Source organism: Panthera uncia (assembly GCF_023721935.1).
Source record: "Panthera uncia isolate 11264 chromosome B3 unlocalized genomic scaffold, Puncia_PCG_1.0 HiC_scaffold_1, whole genome shotgun sequence".
NCBI lineage: Eukaryota > Metazoa > Chordata > Mammalia > Carnivora > Felidae > Panthera > Panthera uncia.
Window position 1 is genome coordinate 11,746,728 of NW_026057582.1, and position 18,205 is coordinate 11,764,932.

Genomic DNA, 18,205 nt, shown 5'->3' on the forward strand with positions numbered 1-18,205 from the left:
TCTTTTAGTAGCATCTTACTTACTTACTAAGGGAGCTAGTATTGTGCTGTGAAGTACCAGTTCTGTCTTTGATACTTACTGTGTGAACTTGCCTGAGGTCACAGTGGTACAACTTCATCAGCTGAATAGAAGAGGGTTGATAGACTCTGTCCTCCAGCCGCGTAGTTTGTGAAGTAGTTCTTCCAGGCTGCTTTTTAACCAACTTCTCTCTTCCTCAGGAGCGGTTCGATGAAGCAAATGCTGCGTTGGATTCGGCATCGAGACTTACAGAACAGTTAGATTTAAAGGAAGAACAAATTGAAGAACTTAAAAAGCAAAGTAGGTGTTTTTTCTTTTCCTTTTTTTCCTGGCAACACTAGTGCTGAATCAGGTGTAGTCTTCTCAGAGGCACTGGTGCCGTTGAGTGAGAGCAGCTTCCACTGGGTGTGACCTCTATTTCCATCTCCCTCGACCAGCTTGCTTCAGTTTTAATACAGTCCTCGTGAAACCAGAGTCAAAAGTTGGCCTTGCCTGTCCAGTTAGTTTTCCTGGATGTTGAGGCAGTCCAGTTGTGTTGGGTGTCACCCTGTCGGTCATCAAGGGAAATGATTTTACTGACCTGACTTTTTATGGTTAGGCGTCCCTGATCATTCTGTGTTCATCCTACCTAAAGCCATCGGACGTGTTAAGACAGTATTCTCGAGCCAAAGAGTAACTTCTTGTGGACTGAACCTCCGGCCATAACTAGCCTTTTATGATTATGGATGATGCTTTACAAATAGACACTCATTTATATAATGGTGTGATGCTTATAAGATAAGCCCTGCCAGTTCCCTAAGGTGAGTCCTGTGCTTGGGATTGTCAGTTGGGCCTCAAGTAATCAGGGGGTTCCTAATGCTTTGTTGAGTCTAACCGCTGACCAAGTTGGCATCTCATCGTTCAGTCTCTGATTTAAGGGTTCCCGGGGAGTTGAAGCTATTCTAGGGCTGCCTGCAGTAGGTGGTGATCTAAGGTTATCAGAAAGGTGACCGTGGAGCCCAGAAATGTACCACCTTTAGGTATCTGGGTTGGGTGTGGTAGCACCAAGGCACGTAATTAAAGGAATTAAGTACCTCAGAATGTTTTATTAATGTAAAATAGAAATTAGAAATAGGCAAAACTAGGAGGAGATGGCACAGCAGAAAGAGACACTGCTGGCTGACAGGAACAGCGACTCGGCCGCTAAGGAGGCAGGCAGGCAGGAACCACCGAAGCACGGGTACCAAAGGACGAGCCAAGCCAAAGGAAGTTGCCCTAAATCTAACGACAGACAGCAGATGAGAGATTTTTAGGAATATAAAAGACAGGAAGCTACATGATGTGAGGTAGTTGTCCTCAAGATAATGATTTCTGAGGCAAATCACTGCCCAACTGAAAGTCCGGTGTCTGCTCTGTTGAACTTGGCCAGCCTTGGAGCTCTAAATCTCATAGGGGGCAGGGCTGGGCAGCCAGGAAACAATTAAAGATTGAGCATCATGAACATTTTATGTAACATATACTCTGTCATGTTTAGTCTTCTCTTATTTACTCTTCACAAGCAATTGTAAAGTAGGTGATACGAGTTCCATTTTATAAGTCAAAGGAACTGAGATTTGAACCCTTAAACTCTGATCTTTTTGCCCTTGACCAAAGCTCATATCTTTCCATGTTACTTTATTTTGTCCGGTCAGGAAGATGGTTATTTATAGTTTGATTTCTATTTTGTTCTGTATATCTCTGTCTCCTTTAAAGATAGGGCAGCATCCTCTATATTGTGCCCTACATGTTGAAAAGATCGCTCCTATGGGAAGGCCATATTTATTGGGAAAATGCCAGAGCAACTGTAGCATTATCTGAAGACATACGGCCAACCCAGAGAGGACACACTGGGTACCCCAGGGATTGGCCAGAGAACTGACAGCTTAGGGTAGCTCTGGACTAATGGAAGTGAAAAAGCAGTATTCTAAGCCAACTCATTGGTCTGGGACATGCCAGTGCTGTATGGTATGCTTCTGTGTAATATTTAAGGCCACATCCTCTTTTAGGTATCTACCTGAGTCATTTCCAGCAGATGATGGTAAGATTAAAGATTCTGTGACTTACGGTAGTTGCTAAATAGTATGAGTCCCTGTGCTACTTAGGACTTGTTCAGACACTCACTTAAACTCCCAGTAGTAGAATATATCAGGTTCAGATTATATCTGACAAAGCTTGGGTGGCCTCGGTCCCTACTGATGTAAAAAGTTACAGTTACCATGCAGTCATGCAGTGTGAATGTGTAGGAACTTTGGACTCATTTTGTGTGGAGTAAATATTAGCTTCAGGAAAGCTCTGGTTATGCTTGAGGTCAGGCAGGTATTTGAGAGGTCAGGCAGGAGGCCAGTGTAGCACAGACGGGAAGGGGAGTGAAGAGACAGTTCTGTTGTGTCTTTAAGTCATTCTTGCCATTTACATTCTTGCCTCTTCTTAACAGTCTGTTTTCTTTTATTACCTCAGTGCTTAATATTGCTTTTCTATCTGTAAACACAAATGTGATTTTATTTTCTCAAAGCTGCACTCTTGATTTGATAATATAAATAAGACCTTGATTGGCTTGGTTGTTTCAAAAGAATCACTGTATATTTTCTTTCATAGATCATTAAGTACTTTAAATGTTGATTGATGTTGTAATACTGTACTTTATTTTTAACACAAAACTTGGCCAGACAGCGAAAATATTTGCCAGGAGAAACAATTTTGAAAAAGACAGATTGACTTTTGTTGCAAGAAAGTACATAGAGACTTGAATTGTAGAAGCAAAGCATTGTTTTATTTCTAAACATCTGTAGACTGATGATTAGTTGATACGCAGTTTCAACATTTAAACAATATTGGGAAACTCACCTTAAAAGTGGTATTTTACTCAAAATGCTTGGTTATGTTCTTGCTACCAGAGATGAGATGATTCATTCTGGTCAAACATATGAAAAGGGAGCTATTACATATAACACCAGTATGAAAGCAGTAGGTCTTTGATGATTTCAGTCGTTCTTATAGTGCTAGGTACTTGCAACAGTAGGTTGAGGTTCCGGGTATTTGCAGGCCTTGTGTGAAATGTATGAAGGTGCCTTATCAGGCATTAAGTAATTAATGAGAACCGACGACTTGGCTTCATGTTAGATGCTGTGTAAGATGCTAGATAGGATCCTTTCTTCCAAGGAGTTTAGTTAAGTACCATGTAGCGTAGATACAGAATAGGTTCACAGAGTAAGACAGTGATGTGCTGCAGTGGTCATAAAAGAGTGTGTATTTTCTTCCCTGAGAATCTCATTGAGGGTCAAGGGCATTCTGTGGAGGAAAGGATCTTGAGCAGAGCCCTAAACTAGTAGTAGGGTTTCACCCCCAAAATGTAAGAACTTCTCTCTCCCTTGCCCTCCTTAGTGTGACCCCTTTCTCCATAAAATAACATTGAAAGGAAACCCTATGATCCTATAGGTGCTATATTTTCATAGTTGGCTGGTAGAAGATCTATTGCTTTCCTTCTTTCTATAAATTGTTCTTTCAGCATTTTACCTGCAAGTGTTTTTGTTCAGTACAGTTCCAAAGACTTACTTTGCACACCATCCTGTATTCCTGATTTTCAAACTTACGACACTGGTCCTCTGTGAAGCAAATAGGACGACGGTGTCTTTCATTAACTGTTCTGAACTGATCAGCGTTCAGAATTTCTGTGGAATTGTCAGACACGGGGAAGTGTACCCCTGGGGAAACCTAGACTACAGCTGAGCTATTAAAAGATCTGTGACCTTGCTGTATTTATGGCCAGATTTGACATTTTCCTTCTTTCACTTCTTGTTCTCCACCTTCATCCTTGAGATCAGTTCCTGCTTAAATGAAAAGATGGGATAAAATTGAAGTAGAAAGCACAAAATAGTTCTTGTTTTGATAAGTTATTCAGAAGGATGGTGAATGTTACGATACATGAAGAAAAAGAAGTTTTCATAAGCAATACAAATTTAGATTCTAGCATTGGAAATATCTTCTGGTATGTCTGCCTGTCTATGGCTGCGCCTTAAAGGACCCCATAACTAAGTTTGTTTTGTTGGTGTGTGTTTTTTTAAAACTATCTTTTAGAGCACTTTTAGGTTTACAACAAAATCGAGAGGGAGGTATAGGCATTTCCCATGTAACCGTTTTCCCTCCATTATCAACATCACTCACCGGAATGGTACTTTTTGGGTTTATATATCAAGGATGAACCTACAGTGACACGTCATGATCACCCAAAGTCCTCAGTTTACCTTAGGGTTTACTCCCGGTGTTATGTATTCTATGTGTTATATATTCTCAGGGTTTGGGGCAGATGTCTAATGAATTACATCATGATAGTGTCAGAGGATTTGCGCTGCCTTAAAAGTCCTCTGTGCTCTCCACCTGTTCATCTCTTTCCCCCTCCCTCTACCCTCACCTCTGGAAACCGCTGATCTTCTTACTGCCTCCATAGTTTTTGCCTTTTCCAGAACATTATATAGTTGGAAGCAGACAGTATGTAGCCCTTTCGGATTAGCTTCTTTCACTTAGTAATATGCATTTAAAGTTCCACCGTGTCTTTTCATAGTTTGAGAGCTCATTTCTTTTTAGCGCTGAATGATATTCCATTGTCTGGATACACCACGGTTTATTTATCCACTCACCCACTGAATGAAGGACATCTTGGTTGTTTCCAAGTTTTAGCCATTATGAATAAAGATGCTATAAAGTTACGAGCGCAGGATTTTGTGTGGATGTAAGTTTTCAGCTCCTTTGTGTAAATACTGAGGAGTGTGGTTGCTGCAGCGTATGGTAAGAGCATGTTTAGTTTTGTTAAGAAAGCGCCAGACTCTTGCAGAGTGGCCTCACCACTTTGCATCCCCGCCTCCTGCTCACTGGCGCCTGCTGTTGTCAGGGTTGCAGCATTTGGCCATTCTGATAGTGTGTGGTGATACCGTGTTATTTTCATTTGCATTTCCCTGAAGACGAATAATGTGGAACATCTTTTCATACGTTTATTTACCATCTATACATCTTCTTTGGTGAGGTTGTCAAGGTTTTTGGTTCACTTAAAAAATTTTTTAGGAAATTTTGGTGACTGCTTTTTAAAAAATGTATAAGTTGAGAATGGAAAATTACAGTGTGTAGTTGTGTTTTTTTTTTGAAGGAAATCTAAAAGAATGTATAAAATGAGTCCCAATAAACCTACTGTAATATGAAGCATAAAAATAGGTTTTAAAGCTACAAATATAAAAGAGATTTAAAATGTTTTTCATGGAACTACCTTTATGGTGCTTAGATGGTAGAGTTTTTATTTTAAATAAAGACATTCCGTTTTCCAGGACATGATTTATACAAGAAAACATATAATGTCCTGTTGAACATAGGCCAAATACATTCCCAGACGCTTTGTTACCCAAACCTTTTGAGGGATTTCTTTATAGATGTTTTTGGCAGAAGTGGTGATTTTAGAGGAAACATATAAGAAATACCAGATGCAGTTTTCTGAATTGCCATAAATGGTTAAAAAATTATTTGTGATGATATAAACATCTGGGGGTATACTAGACAATGCCAAGATTTTAGTTAAGAAAAAAGTTAGTATCAATTAGGTAAATAAGCCCTTTTAAACTTAATGGTCATATTTTTAAATGTGTGTTTTATTCTTCTAAGTACAAAGGGAAAAGTATATTGTGTAGAGATGAGAATGTTTTGAGTTAATGTGTTTTGTGTATTTTCCCTCATATGGATGGGGTAATTCAGAACATAAATCATGTATTCTTTTTTGTCCTGTGTTCTGGTCTTCCCAGATCCTCTCCCTTCCTAGAGAAAAATGAATCGGTCTCGCATTTACTTCTCAAAAATTCATTGTTTCCTGCTGTGTACCTGGCACCAGGATAGGCACTGGAGAGAGAAAGACAGGGGACTGGTACTTTCAGGAGGCTTATAGTCAGCCACGAAGGGGAAGGTTGCATGTAATCACAAATAGGCAACAGATTTCAAAAGGAAGGAACAATTCATACTACTTGATGATGGTAACGTGGAAGGGTGGAGAAGGTACAGTATACCGGACCTCACCTGAGTGACGAATAGGTACAGCTAAGCAGGCAGGAAGCTGGGGAAGAGCGTTCTAGACAGAGGGAGGAATTCATATATCTGAAACCGGCTGAAGATCTGGTGACCGGTAATGACCAAAGGGAAGGCGGAGGTGGAAGTGGTAGTTAATGTGGAGAAACGAAACTGTAAGTGTGGATCACAAACACAACTTACAGACTGGGGGCCAAGTCATAATCACGTGAAAGCGCAAAGAGGACCAAAGAGAGACAGTGTTGAATCGGAGAGTTCCTCACGGAGGCTCCACCCGACTGTCGCCACGCAGGCATGTAGGCCCAGCGCTGCCAAATCTCCGGCTCCTTCAAGAGACACTGGAAATGCAGACTTTTGTGTGAAATGTTCCAGTTTTCTATGTGACACTGAATTTAAAACAACCTGTGTGGGCTGAAAAAGCATTTTTGGGGGCCAGATTGAGTCAGTGCTCATTTGCAACAGGGAACTTTCAGAAATGAGTTGAGGCTCGGTCTGCAGCTTAGCCTTTTGTCATCGTTTTCTATAGTGATGATGATACTCAGTAAGTGGCAACATTATTATAATGACTTTACTTTTCTCTGACAAAATTGCGGCCCTTTCTTTTGGGATTTGGCTAGTCTGTGTGAACCTTTTAAAATGAAAATATGTAACTTGATTCACGGTATTGTCTTTTGAAAAACTTTTGTTTCGATATGGAAGAATGCAGTACAAATTACTTGAATTCACGCTGAAGGATTGAGGAAGGGGGGTAGAGGGGGAAAATAAATTTGATCTGGTTCCATTAAAGACGTTTCTATAAAAAAATCTCTTAAATGCACATGGCAACTCTAATTTAATTGTACAAATAATCCAGGAGACCTCAATGTTGCTGTTTCAGTGTAGTCCAGATTCTGATCTAGTGAAATTCAAATTAGTGAGGTTATACTGTATTAATAAAACTCTTTTCCTGTGAGTTCATTGCGAGGAAGTGGAATTTCAAAAATTACTTTTCATTCATCAGTGAGTAATTACAGTTAGGGAATGAGAAAGCACTTACCATGTACTCTATCTAGACCTTAAAATTCTATCGTATGGTTGAAAAGAATGGAGTTAAAAGACAAAGCAGATGTAGTATGTCTCAACTTCACGTGTTAAATATAAGATTTCTTTAAAAAGATTTCTTTGGTGTTATAAAGAAAATGATTCTATGTTAAGTTGACATTCTGTAATAAAAAGACCATCTAACTTCTAGCCTTTGCCTTAATTATATTTAATTAAATATTAAACGAAGAGGCTATGTTTCCTTATATTGAATTTCATGTATTAGATTTAAATTTATTTTTTAGGTAGTGTAGTGCAAGTAAGACACTAGACTCAGTTTATTTACCGACACACCTGTAAATGAAATAATCTAACATTTTTTTCTTCCTTGGCTCCTTTGCCTTGGTTCAAAAAGAGGATAAGACAAAATGGAGGCAAAATTATCAATGTTAATATAACCACAGTGATACATTATTGGTATTGGTTAGGGGTAGGTTAAAAGATGGATTGTTTTGTTATTTTAAGAAATCAGATGAACGAGTCCTAATGCTTTATATAGCACTTCACTGTTTAGAAAAGTCACATTTAATCAGTAGATTCAAAATCCTTTGAGATTAAGCATGCATATTTGACAAAATAGGCAACAAAGTCTGGCCCTGGTGACAGGACCGTGGTTCCTATCCAGGTCTTATTACAGGACCGTGATTCATATATTCTCCTGACCTTCAAGTCCTGTTCCAGTCACTTTTCTCAGTCAGGTGACTGTTAAAAAGTCTGACTTGAGTCTCGTCCAAGAGAGCTAAGTCATGCAATAGCCAAATGACTTTGTAAGGAGTGTGACTTAATTTTACGATGTGCTGTGAAGATAGTATTACAGTGCAGTGTTACTCATCACAAATAAAATGTAAAGTTACAATGAGCCGATTTGTTGTAGTCAGTTACATTTTATGTTCAATTTTGATTGTAAATCAAGTGATGAAGACCATGGTGTCCTCTCTAGGCATTCACAGAGAAGAGGCTGTGATATGGCAGGTTTGAGGATCTCCTATACTTAGAGTAATTCTTCCCCTAAACTAGACTAATCTCACTTGCTTTATTGCTCAACTCTCAAGTGTATCCCCCTGCCTTTTTTTTTTTTTTATTATTGTTTTCAACTTCCAAAGAATTATTTTGGCATGTTAGATTATTTCACAGGGATATTATATTTGGCTAAAAACCCATTTCTGAATAACCGTTATTTTGTCTGCCCATATAAATACAGTTCTGATTTCAAATTGTGGTTTGAATTAGTGTTCAGTTTTTGTGGAGAAATCTTCAGGATCTCTGATGGGAGGAAAATAAGGGTGCCTCGAGAAAGAGAGAAGTCCATAGGGGCCTTTGAAGTCTGTATTGCCTTTCTGTTCTAAACCTTTCCTAGTTCATACGGTTCTTCCAAGCCCTCCCCCAAAATTCTGAGGGTCTTTTCCTAGACTTAAATACCAGAATACATTGAAAGTACTACATGAGTTTGAACCGTTCCAGGCGTGCCTGCAAGCATATGCAGGGTTATCAATTCTGTCACATTAGTTTAGGACTAACTTAATATTCTGATGAGTTTGAGAAATTTTTACCCTATTATTTTGGCCATGAGGATGTTATGACCCTACCATTCAGAACAGAGATTTTAATCAGAATTGTAACCATTCTTGATGAATTGTCATCAAGAAAATATTTTTGACTTGAACTTTATTAAGACAGATTTCTTGATCTGTTTTTTATAGAGCAAGGTTAAATTTTTCTAATTTTACTAAAATTTTAATCAGAATCAATTCTTTGCTTTGTGCATGTTACTCTGAAGATGTCTGTCGTTCAGTTTTATCTTTCTTTTGTTTTTTTAATAAGAGACGATATACTGTAGTGGTTATTTCCTGGTTATGCTCCAAAGCAGTGCTATCCAATAAAAATATAATGCAAGCCACATGTATAATTTAATACTGTTTAGTAGCCAGGTGAAGTTGATCTTAGTAACATAATTTATATATCCCAGTATATCCAGAATATTATAATTTTGATATATAATCGATATAAAAAATCATTAATTTTAGAAAAAGTTAGATAGGAGAAGGGCAATATGAGAGACGAGAAAGGTGGAGGTAAGCTTGACCTCTGGTTTTCTGCTACCTTTCCATAGTGGGGGAGGGTGAAACAGAAGACCGTGCTCATTGTTACTCTGGCTCTTGCTTTAGCTCATGAGTGGGATGGTAGATTCAGAACTTTGACACGAGATTAGTTTACTCACTATTCGTAGTTGAGAATTCTATTTACGTTCAGAATGCGGTGTTAGGGCCCAAAGAGTACCACGTGTTCATTGTATATATGTGCCTGTTGAGAATCCAGAATGTCTTTTACTGACTCAAACTTTAATAATAATCTTGTTCTCTCTCTCCCTCTCCCTCTCCCTCTCCCTCTCTCTCGTTTTAATGTCCAAGCTTAAATTCCTTACTGGTAAGACAGGAAAGGAAACGTTTGTAGTAGATTTTCCGAACACAAACTTTGCTTTTATAATATGGTTATGGCAACCATCTCTATTTTGGTAAAGTTAGCCTATTATATGAATTACATTTTGCAATTTAGATTTTTGCAATTTAGAAGGACCACAAGCCATTGCAAACAGTTAAACTGGACATTTTTGTATATGCGTTTAGTACTCTAAATCAGAATATTAGGCATTGTGCAAGGCAGAATGAAAACATAAAGCAGATGGACCTGGCCTAATCTGTAGGGTTCAGATGAAACTTTGAGGAAACTTTGAAACTTTGAGGAAACTTTGAGATGAAACTAGGACCTTAGATATGGAGGTGCTGATGGAAAAGAGCTCTTCAAGTAGAAGAAAAAACATTGGTAGAGGTTGCATAGTTGGAATTGAGAGTCTGGAAATAAACCGTACTTTTATGATCAATTGGTTTTCAACAAGGGTGCCAAAAGAATAGTTTTTCAACATATGGTGCTGGAACAACCGGATGTCCACGTGCACAAGAACAAAATCAATCCCTTACCTCACACCGTGCGTGAGAGTTAACTCAACATGCATCACAGACCTGCATTTTAAAGTCACAATTATAACATTAAAAAAAAGGGCGGGGGGGGGGCGGTGCCTGGGTGGCTCAGTCGGTTAAGCATCCGGCTTCGGCTCAGGTCATGATCTCACAGTCCGTGAGTTCGAGCCCTGCGTCGGGCTCTGTGCTGACAGCTCAGAGCCTGGAGCCTGCTTCGGATTCTGTGTCTCCCTCTCTCTCTGCTCCTCTCCTGCTCATGCTCTGCCTCTCTCTGTCTCAAAAATAAGTAAAAACATTTAAAAAAAAATAAAGTCACGATTATAAAACTCTCAGAAGAAAACATAGGAGTAAATCTTTGTGATGTTAAATTAGGCATTGATTTCTTAGATGTGACTCTAAAAGCACAAATAACAAAAGAAAAAATAAATTGGACTTCATCAAAATTGACAACTCTGATAAATAAAAGGATGCCATCAAGAAAGCAAAATGACATCCCACGGAATGGGTGAAAATATTTCCAAGTTCTGTATCTGACAAGGGACTTGTATCCAGCTACTACCTGGAAAATGCAGCATAATTCAAAGAGTAGGTTTGTGGAAAGAGATCGGAGTCCAGTGTTTGGATTGGAGTGTTTCTCGATTCGAAAAGTAGAGCTCTGCTGCAAAGCAGTCGCCTCTTCATTTCTTTCAGATCCAAACTTGTCATCTAACTTGGATAAGCATCTCCTTCAGCTCAAACTCTCCATTTCTCAGGTGGCAGGTATCAACACCCCATGGGCGTGGCCGAGCGTTCCTTAGCCTGGGGATCGTTGGCCCCATGGCACGGCCGGATATATGAACAGGGTACTCTTGTTGTAATTCTAGACTTTGCCTATAATACTGCTTGGATTCCAGCTGTTTCACCAAGATTTTACAGATTTTGCTTCCTTTTTAAATAAATGAGAATTATAAAGTAGTCCAGCATCCTTCTGAATTAGTCATATAAGCTACAGTCATCTTGATTAGTGTGTTAGAACCAGTGATCTGAATTGTATTTTGCAAGTTCTATGCCTCAGAATACTTTGTCCTAGGAGCTGCATCCGAGCCATGCTCTTAGTTGTGTTAAATACTCTTCTTAGCTCACCAGAAACCAGTCCAGCCAGGAAAATGGAAAAAGGAAAATCTAAAATTGTCCTTTCCATTTCTTCCCATTAAAGAGTGGCTCTGGAAATGTTTTATACAAGGAAGCAGTGGTGAAAAATCTCTTTTTTGCTATTAAGTTTCTGAAGAGAATGAAACCCTTTTTTTGGTTTTTAAATTTTCTATTAAACAATTGATTTGGGGGGGCAGATAAACCACGTGAATTAGTGCATACTCTGGCTGCTAGGTAATTTCTATACCAGAAAGCCTAGCTTCTTGAACCAAGAAGAGATGGAAGTAATTGAATGTACTAATTGGATAAGTGTATGTATTCAGATTTTGCAGGAAAGATGTTATAAACCTCATTATATATTCATCCAGGCTATTTTCTTTATTCACATGTTTTAAAACAGATGAGCTCCGACAAGAAATGCTGGACGATGTACAAAAGAAACTGATGAACTTAGTCAACAGCACAGAAGGAAAAGTGGACAAGTATGCTCTGCCTATTAACTTTTATGTATTTTATGGAGATTACCTTTATGGTGAAAACAGCTTCTACATGTAGATGTTTATATGTGATTAAGTTTTTTAAAAGCCTTTTTTTGTATGGTGATGAGATGTAGGTCGTTTTCATGAGGAGTCAGTAGAATAACTTCTCTTGTCTTGGTTTTTAAAGACTTCTCCCAGCTCAAATTACTTTTCTCGAAACCATATGGAAGAGTTAAAACACCACCATAATATGAAGCACTTAGAAAATAGAAAGTTTTATTCTTATCATTCTTTTTAGTTCTCTTTAGCTGTCCTTAAATAAACATACCTTGTCTGAAACCTAGGTATATATGTAACATGTCATTAATGTTTTAAAGATTTAGATATTATTAGCAAATTTTTAATAAACGTGCGTGGAGAGGTATAAGCGTAACTGTTAAGCACAAGAAGTGTCGTCAGCACTTAAGGTGGGGAGGGAGAAATCCTAAGTATCTTACAGTAGAGCCCAGATAGGCACCGAAAGTTACTTACCTAGGCGCTGTCTCAGTTGATTGATTTATTTGTTGGAGAAAATGAGTGGGTAATAAATGATGTTTTAAAAGGTATCCGTTTTTTAGGTTGTTTGAAATACTCTCCATTAAACTTGTCAAGATTTTTTTTTTAAGTACTTTAAAACGTTTTATCGTTTAGTGTTTCTTGTAACAATTGCTTAAGTACAATTAAATATTCATATGTTTAGTGTTTATTGTTTGGGTACACTAAGTATTGGGATAACTGTTGAGTTAGCTTGAGCTGTTTCTGCCTTTATTTTCACAGAGTCCTAATGAGAAACCTCTTCATTGGACATTTCCATACACCAAAACATCAGCGCCATGAGGTGTTACGATTAATGGGAAGCGTCCTGGGTATCAAGAGGGAGGAAATGGAGCAGGTAACCAAACAATTGGAAGTCATTCTGAATATAGTCATAATTCACATGGTGGCATCATTTAAAATTATCTTCTTTACTCAATATTATGTAACTTTTCATTTTTCTCAGTAACGTGGAAATGGAACCGTTTCATACTATAGTGAAGAGGTGAATTTGTTCAATTTGTATGGTATTAGTTCCGTAACTACGTCTCCTATCAGAGGGCTGAAATTTTGAGACCTGGCAGTCCTCAACTTTTACTTGAGATAGTGCTTGGGATGACATTTTATTGTATTGGTAGCCTCTCTCAATAGGAAACATTTACTAGGAATTGGACTTGAAAAGCATAGTTCGCTACCATCTGAAATCATGTAAAAATAGTTTTTTCTTTTCTTGTATTGATAACATTTTTCTGTTTGAAAATAATCTTTCAGTTGCTTCATGAAGATCAGGGTGGTGTTACCAGGTGGATGACTGGGTGGCTTGGAGGAGGATCCAAAAGCGTCCCCAACACACCTCTGAGACCAAATCAGCAATCTGTGCTTAACAGTGTAAGAGCCAGTTTTATTCTTGCTGAATAGGAGTGCCGCAATAATTGTACATCACATTCATTCGCAAAAACCAGATTTCTTTTTTACGTTACTTTATTATACAGACCTTTGATTTTGGAATTGTGGAAACTGAGATCTCCAGAGAGATTAGCTTAAGGATCATAAGCCAGTTTAAATAATTTTATTGCATATATGTTTCGTTTTAACTTTTTATTTACATGGTACTTTTATTTTTCAAAGTACTAAGTATTTGTTTTCTTTGTATTTGATCATGCTGCTATAGGCACACAGCCATTTGTCTTGCTACTAAATGATGAGATTCTTAAAGACAGAGGCTATGCATGCTTGTGTCCACCTAGTCCTTGAACACTTACTACCGAGCACCTGCTCTGTACCAGACTGTTCTCAGCTTGGGGGATGCACCAGCAAACCAGAAGACAAAGCACCTCCCCTCAACAGATCTACATCTTGGCAGGAGGAGGCATTAATAAACATGAAAACATAGTGCCTACTAGTCTTCATGAATACTGATAAATTGAGTAGCTCGGGCTGCCCGGCTGGCTTAGAGCAGGCAACTCTTCGTCTCAGGGTCATGGGTTTGAGCCCCACGTTGGGCATAGAGATTACTTAACTAAATAAAAACTAAAAAAATTTAAAAATAAAAACAATAAATTGAGTAGTAGCTCTGTGAATCAGAATGTGGAATTTTCTTATTTTACTTTGTTTTTTAATAAAGAGGAAACTGATGCTAGGTGATATACCCAGAGTTGGTTGAAGATAAACAATACCCTATTTTAAATTGGATGGCATAAAGTTTGTTTTAAAGGAAAAATCTACAACTACATTGTGTTAATCTGATAATCTTACTGGTGAGCTGCTGCTGTGTATTCATCGATTGGATGTTACTATAGAAAAATAGAACTATTTAATACTGTTTTCCATCAATATAGTGTTTCATGTCCATGTAAACAGTTATTAAAATGATTTAAGGCTTGATGTCTGAAGTGCCATCGGGTAGCTAATTATGACTGTGAGGTTGGTAACAAGTGTTTGATCAAACATTATTGATTACATTGCTAAAGATTTTAATTGATCTGTAACTAAAGCACTAGTAGTTTTATTTGTTCATATAAACAATTGTTTCATTAATTGTTCATATTACTTATAAAAAAATGATTCAGAAGGCATGATTTGTTTTTGATATTTGGAGTAGCTGGTACATTTTCTTAATTGTAGAAATATAATATATAATATATGTAATTTATAATATCTGCCTAATTAACCCAAATACTGTTTCCTTAGTCTTTTTCAGAACTTTTTGTTAAATTTCTAGAAACAGAATCTCACCCATCTGTTCCACCACCAAAGCTTTCTGTTCATGATCTGAAACCTCTGGATTCACCAGGAAGGAGAAAGGCAGTTACAAATGTGCCAGAAAGTTTTAAAGGTAAAACCAGATGCTTAGTTTTTCTACAGTTTAAAAAATTGAATGTTTAATATATAATTATGGTTTATAGTGATATTAACTAAATTTTTAGTGTTTCTGAAAATGTACAGTGACTTCTCCCAACATTCCAGTAAGGCATTAGATTTTGCTTCATATATTCTTATAGCAATCTGATGCTTAATTGGCTTGGATTAGCTTAAACAATGTGGAGTATTTTTCTTTTGTATATTGGAATAATTCTCCTCTCTGCATAAGCCACTTTGAATTCTTCTTGGAAGTGCTGGTGAACTGGTAAACCTTTGTTTGGTCACCTGTTTTCCTTCCTACTAAGGATACTTATTGCTAAATTAGAGTTAAAAGTGTAGTTTATAGTTAAAGATTTTTTTCCCTGTGAACACCTAAGTGTTACACTCAATAACCAAACCGTGGTATGTTAATAATATTTATAAGAGCAGTACAGTAAACTGGCTTAGACATCCAAGAATGTATTGAAAGTATTCTTATGTGTTAAACGGTCTGCCTAGAAGCAAATGGTCTGGTGGTTGTATGATCTGTATGCATAGCTTTCTATCCCACTAGGTCATAAGGGTCTTATTTATATTTATATCACCTATTTTGGCATGCATGAAATTTTCTTGAAAATGAAGTATAATCCATTAGACTATAAACAGATTCTTGATTAGAAAGTCTCTCTTTTATCTGAAGTCTACATATTTTAATACAGACTAACTTGTTTGCTAGTTGGACTATAAAGGTGTGTGTTATCATATACCCAAGTTCATAGCACATCAGATACGTAAATTTGAATAAAATATTAAAGAATTTATATTCTGAAATTCAAAACAAATTGCCTTAAGTCATTTAGCTGTTTCTATTTTCCTGAATTTTGATAAAAAGAGAAATGGTAAAATTTGTTTTGAGAAAAGGTTTGGCTACTAAATTTAGTGAAAAGTCATCAAGACCATACTAAAAATGCTTTCTTCCTGCTACACTAGGTTGTAGTGTCTTCATGTGGATTCCAGAATTCATTGCGGCAAGATCTCCTGCTCCCTGCTCTGCCCCTCCCTCTCCTCCTCTTTCTTTCTCTCCTCCTCTTTCTTTCTCTCCTCCTCTCCACTTACCAGGCTATGTTCCCAGCTTGGTTTGGATCGATCAGAGACCAAAGCTAGTGATGTTCTGAGCTGGTATAGGGTTTCCATTTAAAGAAAAGCAAGCCTACTCTTTAATCCTGGATTCAGAAGTATGTGGCAAGGGTCAGAGCTTACTAAGGGGCACCGGAAGCTTTTCCAGAGTTTGGAAAGCTGTCATTCACACGGAAGTAAAGCTTGGAGACCCAGGGTACTTGATGATAAGTTGATTTGATGAATTTGTCTCAATGCTTTCTTTGTTCTAGAGGTTACTCTTCATTTGAGTTTCCCATTGCTGAGTGGTGCTTGTCTCTTAACAGTGACGTGGTTAGCGGTCTCGGGTAACAAAGCGGAATTCTATCCACCAAGACATCAGGGCATAAACAAATACCTCTTCCCATAAAAACTAGTTTCAGCCTAACTTTATAGAGAAATAATCTAAGGAAGAATTGTTTCAAACCTTTGAATGTTAAAAAGAGGAGGATCAGGTAACATAATGTATATCTTGTTTTTCTTTGGATAAATTAATGTCAGATCTGATTGTTACCACCGTGGTGTTGGTGCCAGTTTTTTTCATGGCCTTTAATTATTGGGGGAAAACAAGTTCTCAAGTCTGTCATCTTTATGGTAAGTAGTTACAAAATTTGCGTGCATCGTAACATAGAAAACGCCCTCTCAAAGGCAGTTCCTAAAGGAAATGAAGTTTATCAGTTATATAAGTGGTATTTAAGTGTCAAACAACAATGTTAATGCGTTTCATAAAGTATTAGCTGTATATATAGGTATTCCTATCCCTTCCCTGTTCTTTGTCCGTTCATCTCTCTTGCTGTCTTGTCTTCTTTCACCCTCTATGTGTCGTAGACTCTGCTTAGCAGATCCAGAACCCAGCAGCGTAAGAATTAAATTTATTTGGGGGCCCAATCTAGGAACCGAGAACACATGTACGCCGTTAACCAAATCACATATAGGCGACTGAACAGCTTGTGTTTTATCATGTAGATGGCACAGAATCCAGATCTGGTAGAAGAACAGATGTGAATCCATTCCTGGCTCCCCGCTCTGCGGCTGTGCCTCTTATGAACCCGGCGGGACTTGGACCTGGTGGGCCTGGGCATCTGCTCCTGAAACCCATCTCCGATGTGTTGCCCACGTTTACACCCTTGCCAGTGTCACCCGACAACAGTGCTGGAGTTGTGTTGAAAGACCTTTTAAAGCAGTAGATGATTCCCAAGCCAGAGACAAACACGTGGCACTTTAAAGAAACCATGAACACTACGTGTGTGTACTTGATCACTAAGTGGCCTTTTGGAGAAAGTCATGTAATTGTTCGCAGTTGTATATTCTCTAAACTTAATAAAAATATTCTTATTGCTTTTAGAAATTGCAGGTGTCCCAGGAGGAGGTGTTTGCTATAATACATGCTGTGTTCCTTCTCTGATTTGACCTTTCATTTAAGCTAGAAACATTTTATTTTTTAATTTACAAATAATAAAAAAGATAAAGATAAAAATTTCTAGTAGCTTATATCAGCTCTTTACTTCTTTCTATGATTTTCAAGCCCATTTAAGTTAGAGACGTATAGTCTATCTTTTAAAGATAATCAAGAGACTTAGAAAAAGAAGAAGCGGCAGAAGAAAATAAGTAGCGGCTTTTCTGTAAGTGCTGAAACATAGATTCATCTTGAGAGGGCTCTGTGTCGACAGGCCAGCAACACGGTTGTCCCTGGGAGCTTGTAGGTGTCCTGAGGTGGAATGTGTGTGTGTTTGGTTCTATGCAATTTTATCCCAGGTGTAGATTGACGTGATCACCACTACAGTACAGAGAGCAGATGGTTTCATCAGGGGCCTCTCGTGCTGCCCCGCGGTGTTTTATAATCGTGGCCACCTCCTTCCCTACGCACATCCCCTCCCAGCCCCTGGCAACCACCGACTGCTCTCCAGCTCTGTAACTTTGTCACGTCGGGAGGGCTGTGTAGATGGACTCCTGCGGTATGTTGTTACCTTTGACATTGGCTTTTTTCACTCCGCGCACTTCCCTTGAGACCCATCCAGGTTGTTGCCCGTATGGGTAATTTGTTCCTTTTTGACATGAGTACATACTGTGGAGGTAGGATTTGGTTTTATGAGCCAAGGTATCCTCTTAAAACCGTTTCCTCACACACAGACACACAACTTTCACGTAAGTGTTAAGTCACACAGCTGCATTTAGGTAGCTATAATTAGCAATATCACTAAACACGATACCTCCTGCCTCTGTCCGAGGCGTGAAGGGAGAGGTACCCAGATGCAGTAGTTCTCCATTGTCCTCTCACCCTCACGGTCACTGAAGGTAGTGACGTCACTGCAGCAACACCAGCACCTGGTGTTTGGAACTTAAGAGTAAGGGAGTAGGTCTTTAATTTTTTATAAACCC

The 18,205-nt window shown here is 38.2% G+C and overlaps 1 protein-coding gene across 2 annotated transcripts in view; it reads left to right on the forward strand.

Annotated features, from left to right (window-relative positions):
* The window catches only part of TRIP11 (thyroid hormone receptor interactor 11), a 61,527-nt gene extending 44,224 nt beyond the window's left edge, over nt 1–17,303 (forward strand). For both annotated transcript variants that reach the window (XM_049612298.1, XM_049612300.1), the window contains exons 16-21: nt 219–318; nt 11,680–11,761; nt 12,575–12,689; nt 13,103–13,219; nt 14,522–14,666; nt 16,793–17,303. In XM_049612298.1, the coding sequence (XP_049468255.1) occupies nt 219–318; nt 11,680–11,761; nt 12,575–12,689; nt 13,103–13,219; nt 14,522–14,666; nt 16,793–17,013 (780 nt within the window). In that variant the 3' untranslated portion in view covers nt 17,014–17,303. The remainder of the gene's footprint in view (nt 1–218; nt 319–11,679; nt 11,762–12,574; nt 12,690–13,102; nt 13,220–14,521; nt 14,667–16,792) is intronic.
* Nucleotides 17,304–18,205: the final 902 nt, after the last annotated feature.